General features: G+C 39.1%; 1 protein-coding gene across 1 annotated transcript in view; it reads left to right on the plus strand.

The window, feature by feature from the left end:
- Positions 1-8,350, plus strand: part of LOC122794933 (adhesion G protein-coupled receptor F5-like) — a 187,805-nt gene that overhangs the window by 112,903 nt on the left and 66,552 nt on the right. Inside the window, exon 3 of the mRNA XM_044063528.1 lies at positions 2,775-2,816. Within this exon, the coding sequence (XP_043919463.1) occupies positions 2,775-2,816 (42 nt within the window). The remainder of the gene's footprint in view (positions 1-2,774; positions 2,817-8,350) is intronic.

Below are 8,350 nucleotides of genomic sequence, written 5' to 3' on the forward strand. Positions count from 1 at the left end.
CAAAATTGACAACAACTTGAAATTCGATATTCACATTGCCCAAACCATCAAAAAGGTTCACAAGAAAATAGGTCTTCTATATAGAAATAAAGAATGTCTTAGAAGCAACACACAAGCTACCATAGCCTACACACACCTCCTATCAACCCTCCTCTATGCCTCCCCAATATTAACCAATCTCCACAAAACAGACCTAAACCAACTGGAATCTTGCTATAATAAAATAGCAACATTTGCTACTAGAGCTTTACATAGGTCACACCACTATACATCAGTAAAATAGCTCAACTGGCTTGAATTCCCACAGCTTCTACACTTTGTTCAACTAACCTTTGCCCACAATATTCTCCACCCACCCGATAAAACCCCTTCTCTCTAAAATCTCATTCAGCCATACACCACAGCTGAAATGTCTGTCAGTGGTACTCTATGTATGCTAGTACATATTAACAATATCCTTGTAACTGGAGCTTTTCTCCCTGGGCCTCCACTGATAAAGGACCTGTGTCCATTCGGACTTTCCCAGTAAAGAAATGTAAAATGAAAAAATAATAAATAATTCAAAAAGTTGCTTCTGGTCAGTGGTGGATTAAGTTTACCTTTGGGCTGTTTTCAAACCATAGGCCCCTTTCACACATTTTTTTCCTTTGGGGCCATGCATATATCCATGTGTTCTTTAATGCACCATCCTGATTGTATTAAATTATATTCCTTGTATAATACAGTACCACTTTTTAAGAGTGTATTTTAAATTCTTAGGCTTGAACATTTTTCCAGTAAAATTAAACAGAATCTATGAACCAATAACGACAAAACTACCCATTACAGAACATTTGAACCACAAAAGGCCACTCAGACTTCTGTCATTAAAATCCACCAATATCAGTCAATATATACAATCTCTGCAGAAATAAAAGTCATCTGAATTATTCCACATTAGAGAGATCTATAAATAATGAAGAGGTTCCTGCTGAAAACAGCTTTACAGTTCAGTGTTTCATGTACAAATTCAGTGTCCACTGCCCTTGAAGAATAAACTGCCCATGTTACATTAAAAAAATTAAGTATGTAGTATGGAATTGCTGTCAAACCAGCAACAGATTTATAGTTACTAGCCATCTCAGCCTAAGGAGGACAGACTCAGGGGTGCAGCACTCCCATCCCCCATTAAAGTGGACACTGCAATATCCACACTCCATCTTCATGGTGTGGGAGTAGAACCCACAGCTTTCTGCATGAAGGAAAGTACACAACCTTTTGTTCTAGCAATACTGTTTTTAAAATGTATACAGTGCAAATACTGATGATGGCCATTTGCTAAACAGATCAGTTACACATTGAAAACAGACTTAGCATGAACAACAGTAAACTTCTCTTCCCTTGAAAATCAGCATTCCTTGAAAATGCACAGAAACTCAACAGTCCTTGAAATGTACTTGCTGATGATAGTTAGCATAGAGGATTCAGGCTCTAGGGTCCTGTATTCAAGGTTCATTATTTGAGCCTGATGAATTAACTAACCTGCCATCCCTAACTGGGGCATTTTATACACACACATATAGACATTCCTCTGTGTTTATTTAATGAAAGACCTGTTCTCCATGTATATCCAGAACAGAATGCCAATAGCAATTCTCCATAATAAAATCTAAATCTATGCTCGTCCTTTTAAAATCACACCCTCCTTTCCAATGTTTATATGTGTGTGCTCCGTACCACAGATGTTAGTGAGGACCGCTCTGCATGGTCCTTAAGGAAGAAATGTACGGCAAACAGAGCACATTCTTAAAGAAGAAAAAATGTAAGATTTGTGGCAACCCTGCAGCCATCCCCAAAGTTAGGTGTAGATGAGAGTGGATGTCTGGCAGAAAGGGATCTCATCAAAGGGCTCCAGTCATGCACATCCATCTACAAGGAGACCAGGAACTCCAGTCATTGACTCTGTCTTGCATGATTCAGGGATCTGCAAGTTCTATGAAATATATGGAAAGGCAAGAGTAAATCTTTCATCTGTGCTACATGAGAACAGTGCTGATGATTGTTGGGATTGATGTCAGGAGTGGATACATACACAGGCAAGCTAGTGTGTGTGTGTGGGTGTGTGTGTGCGTGTGCGTGCGTGTGTGTGTGTGTGTGTGTGTGTGTGTGTGTGTGTGTGTGTGTGTGTGTGTGTGTGTGTGTGTGATTCATTCTTGAGGTTTCTGATGTTGAACAACTGACATATTGGCTAGAGTGCAGGATTTCACAGAGTACGCCATCAGACCTTCCACAAACACCAGACATGTTTAAACTGCATACCTCCACCTCTACATATGCTTAATAGTAAGTAGCATATCATATATGCAGTGTTGGTGATAAAAGCCAAAGATGAATTCATAAAGTTATATTCCAATTTGTTCTTTGTGCGCTGTGTAGACTTTTTATGAAGCAGAATTTATTTACAAATTCAGACTCAACATATGTGCATAGAATAAGAATTAGATTAGTAGAAATTATGGCAGATCTGGAGATTACAGTAATTTCGTTGCCTAGCAAATTATTTATTGTAATGTTGATGGTAATGGACTGTGAGTATGAAGTATTATAATGTAAAGAAAAAGGAGGCACAATCCACACTTCTTGAGCTCATCACAAACAAACGATGACCATGTGTATCTAACCAGGATGTTTTGCAGAAATACTTTCTTTCCATGCATGTTTTCTTCTACAAAAGTTTATAACTGGTAATATGAAACAACTTGTACCATTGTAAAATTGTATTGGTTTTGTTGCAGGGGCTCTTTATTTATGTTTTTGGAATTCTCCTGGATCATTCTGTGAGTACTCTTTCATTTCTGCTCTTTGATGTTATTTTTTTATCTACTGCAACCATACTACCATATTTATATCAACATGAACTATTTCAATTATAGTACATTTGGTTTGCTATTAAGGAGTTTATTTTAACGTATTTATGTTAAACATGCCAAATACCATTATGTAAAATTATTCTGCTGCAAACCTGAAAAGTGTCTATGATTTCCATATTCCTCACAAAATGCGTGTGTTTGTTGGGGGGAGGGGGTAAGACTCAATGACTAGATAATATCCAAAGAATACACGTGCAAAATGTTGTTGGAGAGCTTACTTGATCATGTAACAGACATGAGATAACACCTACACATAAAGCAAAATACTGCAGAAGTAAAGAGCTGTGCATGGGCAGCATGATAATCAATGCCATGGCAGATTTTGGCAGGAGCAGCACTACAGCAAAACAAATTTGGGCAATGCAAAGATCATGAGAGCTAAGGGACCTTAACATGCAGGAGTCAGTGTGTTGTTGGCTGTAATTTAAATGCACATAGCTGCAGCAGGCAGCCACAAGAAGGGCAAAACAGTACAGCATAAGTAGACCAATGTGGGTGTGTACAGCACAGCAAAATGAGAACCATGCTCAGAATGTAAATCAGTAGAAAATGGAGTGGACAGGAAAGAGGAGAACAGCAAGCAGAAGTAAACATGGACTGGTAACCCCAAGGCATAAATAGAGGAGGAGGATGTTTTTCTGTAGCACTCCCTTTGTAAGTTGATTCCCATTCCATTAAAAAGAAGCTGGATTGGAAGGTCCCAAAGGATGACTGTACATGGGGTAGAATGAGAAGGACACATAGTAGCAGCAGATAAGACAAACATGGAACTAAGATACAAACAGAGACACTCAAAAGGAGGAGATGGCAGTGGATGGCCACATACATATAGAGGATGGACAGTTGGTGAAGATGAGAGTTGGAGATTTGTGACATAATGATATAAATAATTATATAATGAGAATAAATTGATTAATACTTAGAAGAGGTCTCATTCTACCTATCCTAAGGGCACATTTAGGAACCTCAAAGGTATGAACTTAAAAATATATTTTATTTTGGCTTTTCCAAGTTAGGGTTGCCGCAGCGGATCACCAGTCCACTATTGACTGGTAGTGGAATTTTTATGGTGTCAAGTTGCCAGCCCAGCACACAACCTTCACAGGCACACAGACACACACACAGAAACACACACACACACACACACACACACACACACACACACACACACACACACCTGACTTTAAAGATCACTTGACTGTAGGGAGGACATGCAAACTCCGCACAGAAGGTGATCCAGCTGAGAATCAAACCGAAGAACCTCTTGCTGTGAGGCAACAATGCTAACTGCTGCACCTCAACTGCCAACTAAAGGTATGAACTTAAAATAGTTATTAAAACTAAAATTACATATGTTTCTGTAGCTATATCAGGAAGATAAGAACTAAGACCCAACAATGGTCAGAGCTAGTCCACAATAATGCTGTATATACTGACCTAAAGGAAATAGCTAGTATCCTAGGTGAACATTTAGTGCCAGTTTTACTTTGACCACAGTTATAGCTATTGTACACAATCCACTATCCCCAACCAACAGGGAACAAGTTCTGTCAGCCCTCTCAAAAGCTAAAATCACTTAATCTATGGCCCTGATAATATACTAGGTGCATAGTTATCAGTCCCAAATATGGCCTTTGTGAACTACTTTCATCTATGCCTGTCCACTGATTACATGCCTGAAGCCTTAAAAATAGCTGTTATAATGCTCTTACACAAGAATGGCCTAACTACAGACCTTGGTAACTAAAATCATATCAGCCTTACTAACCTCATATGTAAAGCTATGGAGGATATTATCTCAGACCTCATTAGTACTGACATTGAAAATCTCATTAGCCTCTCTACCTATCAGAATGGCTTTGTGAAAAGAAGGTTTTGTCCCTTTAACCTTATTAATTTATTTGAAAAAGTAACCAGAGCAGTGGATAGCAGTTGTGCAGTACATACAGCATATCAGGACCTAGTTATGGCCTTTGTCTATATTTGCATGTAGGCACTATTCATAGACTTGAAAATCTGAATACAAATCATTATGTTGTGCAGTGGAAGGCGAATTTGCTAATTAATAGTACCCATGGGGTTAGAGTTTCAGGTGCCACTTCTGAAAGAAAAAAGTTACAAGTTTACCAAAGGACTTAGTGTTGGGCTCTCTCCTGTTTGGCATCTATTTCTCAGACCTTCAGGCCAACACTCTTGGCTTTTGGTTATCTAGATTTGCAGATGAGTGTAAGTTGAGTGTAATTTTTTTTTATCTTCCACTGACTCTCAATTGTTCCAATCTGGGTAAGACTATTTTAACAATTGGTACAAGGACAATTATCTCATATTCGATGTAAACAAAGTAGCATAGTTCATTTTAGCAAACAAAACATTTGCACATACCATATAGGTAACACAGCCCTCCAATAGAACACTGTCTTAAGGGATCTAGGCACTCTTGTTGATGGTTTAATATCAAATGGGTGATCAGACATTGTTTGATTTACGTTAGTCCAAACACCCAATTTGATAGGATCAAAATAATGAACAAATAAATGTTGAAATGCACAACAGCGAATGCACTACAGCATTTGCTGATGTGCATTTCAACATTTTAATGCAGATCTCACTATAGTGTGGATCAGGAAATGTACCCTTTCCCTCACTGCAGTGTGATTTCAGAGTTTGTATATATAAGTAGCAGGGAGTGTGGGGATGCAGCCCCCCACATGGGGGTGCAGAGGGGCTTGCCCCCCTGCAAAAACAGTCTTTACTGTAAGTTGCATATTACTACCAGTCACAGAAGTGTGGGGAATGTTCAAATGTTGTCAAATTTGAGCATTGTCCACTTCTGCATTCAAGTTTTGTGTCAGTCGATGTTTTTTTTTTCAGTTATCTGGTTCATTGAAACGATAACTCGCACAAAGTGTGATCAGTGAAATGATAGTAAACCCTTGTTCATATTTCCTTATAGTTTGACCATTTTGTCTCCAAAGTAGTTAGGAATACCTTAAATCTGGCTCATCTCATTTCCAAAGGCATCACCAGTAGATCCAAAGAAGTCTTAATTCCCCTTTACTCGTATATTTTTAAGATCCATTATTGAATATAGTTCACCTTTTGGCATGTGCTTATCTAAACCTGTCACTCATCTTGAAAGAAATCAGAGATTCATAAGTAAAAAGATCACTGGCCTCAGAAGTCTTATTTATCAGAACAGACCAGCAGCTATGTCTCTGTACTCTTTCTCTTTTTGACTCCTTCACAGTGATCTGTGCCTATCCTTTCAAGCCATGAAAGATCCATCTCTCTTTGACTTGTATTCCTTTATAGGGCAAGCAGTACCTCAAATACATGGTTTAAGGAGCTAAACCTTTATCAACAGCTAAGTAAGGCATATTGGTGTGATACATTTATATACCAACATATCCCTCACTTCTGGAACAAGCTTCTACTATGTGTCAAGCAGAGTAGCACCTTTGCTACCTTCAGCGTAAACCTAGATTTATTTTATTTTTTATTTATTTATTTATAGTTTATTTGCCAGGATAGTCCATTGGGCCATGAGGAGCCCATTTTCAATGGAGTCCTGGTGAGAAAAGCTCCAGAAAATTACAAATTACAGATTTAACATAAGAGTAAGTTATTAAAGAAATGTAATGTGCACAAACAAAGCAAAATTAAACAAATAGAAAAACACATATTAGTAGAGTGCACATAGTAGTACAATGCAATAAGAGTAATGTTTACAAACAGCCAATAACAGAAACAGTCTAAATTTTTAACAGTTATGCTAATTCATGCAGTTAATTTCTAGGCTACTGAATTGTACCATTCTAGGAGTTATGCTAATTCCTAGAGTTTATTAGGGGTCCAAAACAATGGGAGGTTATTGTGAATTATAGCTTATAGAGAGTAGCTATAGTGTAGGTAGATTATGTGAGGTGGGAGCAAGAGCATTCCCATAATGAAGTTAGGTGTGTGTGAAGTAAGATTTTGAATGAAGAGAGGCTGCTGGTTGTGTGGATGAGAAGTGGGAGGGAATTCCAATGGCATGCTAGAGAGAAGGGCATTAGATGTTTGCCTGGTGGATGGGCAGGCTTATGCAGTTCAATTAAATTTTGGGAATTAGATCTCAAAAGTCTATTTGGTTGGTGCATTGTAAAGGTGGTGGCAAGAGAGGGACAGCGAGAGGGGGTGAAAATAAGTTTGTGTGCTTGAACAAGTTGAATATAGATGAGGTAATTGGACAGCTCAAGCCAAATCAGTTGGTGTAGGGCAGTATAGTGATGGGAAGTGGATCTATGGCCAGTTGCAAATTTTATTTTATTATAGCAAGAGGAGAGTTTAGTCTTGAAGGAATATTGCAGGTTAGTAAGGACAGAGGCACCATATTGGAGGGATGGGATAAGGTAAGTGTTGGCAAGGGTGAGCCTAGTGGAGGGAGAAGTGTAACGGTTGTGGTGGTAAAGCATGCCTATTTTTTGTGCGTTTTTTATATTTACTTGTAGATGATTATCAAGCTTTAGCTAGTCGTCGATCAGGACTCCTAGTAATTTACGATTAGGGACTATTTCGAGAGGAGAGAGGAGAGGAGGCCTTTTTCCAGAGCTGGGGAACTTGAAATTCAGCAATAGATCGATTTATAAGAATGCAGATGGGAAGAGCTATGCCTTTTGCGGCAACATTTAAGAAATATGATGGTATATCATCAGGAGCACTGGATCCGGGTTTCAATGTTAGTAGAAGTTTTTTTATGGTGGTTGTAGGGATGGGGTTGAAGGAGAAAGGAGGAAATTGGGAGCAGGAGATGCTAGGGTGGGGGGGTGGATAGGTGGAAATAAGGGTGGAGAAGCTAAATGGGAAGTGAAGGATGATGTAAGTTTATTTATGGAATTGATAATGAAAGTGTTAATTTGGGTGGCTAAGTCCAATTCATAGGTATCTGGATCAGGGCAGGGGTTTTCTTTTTTGCCAGGGTTGAGAAGGGAGGAGATTCCATGCCAGAATTTTGGGGGGTTGGTGTTATGGTTGGTTTGGAGTGTAGAGAATTAGGCTTTGTGGTCTGAGATAATCTCCCAGATTTACTAATCTTCCATGCAGGACTAGTCTAGTTCAGCACAGAAGCAGCCACTTAGGAGCAGGACAGCAGTGCACCATGCATATTAATGAAGGTATTCTGCCTGACCTCTTAGGCATACATGGAGTATGTACGAGTGCAGGGGCCATGTCTGAGAGCAGAGCACTCAGAATAAACACTCTCCTGCAAAGTAGAACAGCAGAAAGTGGAAATAAATGAGCGAGGCCACTCATAGGTGTCCGCATATCCCCACCCACAATCCCCCATGCGTTCAACAGCAGCAAGACATAAAGATGAAAAGAAGAAACCCCCGAATTGTTGTCTAAAGCTCTGAGTACAGCTAACCATAGGTGCTCGGGTGTGCTCAGCCACTGTGAAAGAA

This window comes from Protopterus annectens, chromosome 2.part1 (genome assembly GCF_019279795.1).
Source record: "Protopterus annectens isolate FY-2018-M chromosome 2.part1, PAN1.0, whole genome shotgun sequence".
In the NCBI taxonomy this organism is placed as follows: domain Eukaryota; kingdom Metazoa; phylum Chordata; order Ceratodontiformes; family Protopteridae; genus Protopterus; species Protopterus annectens.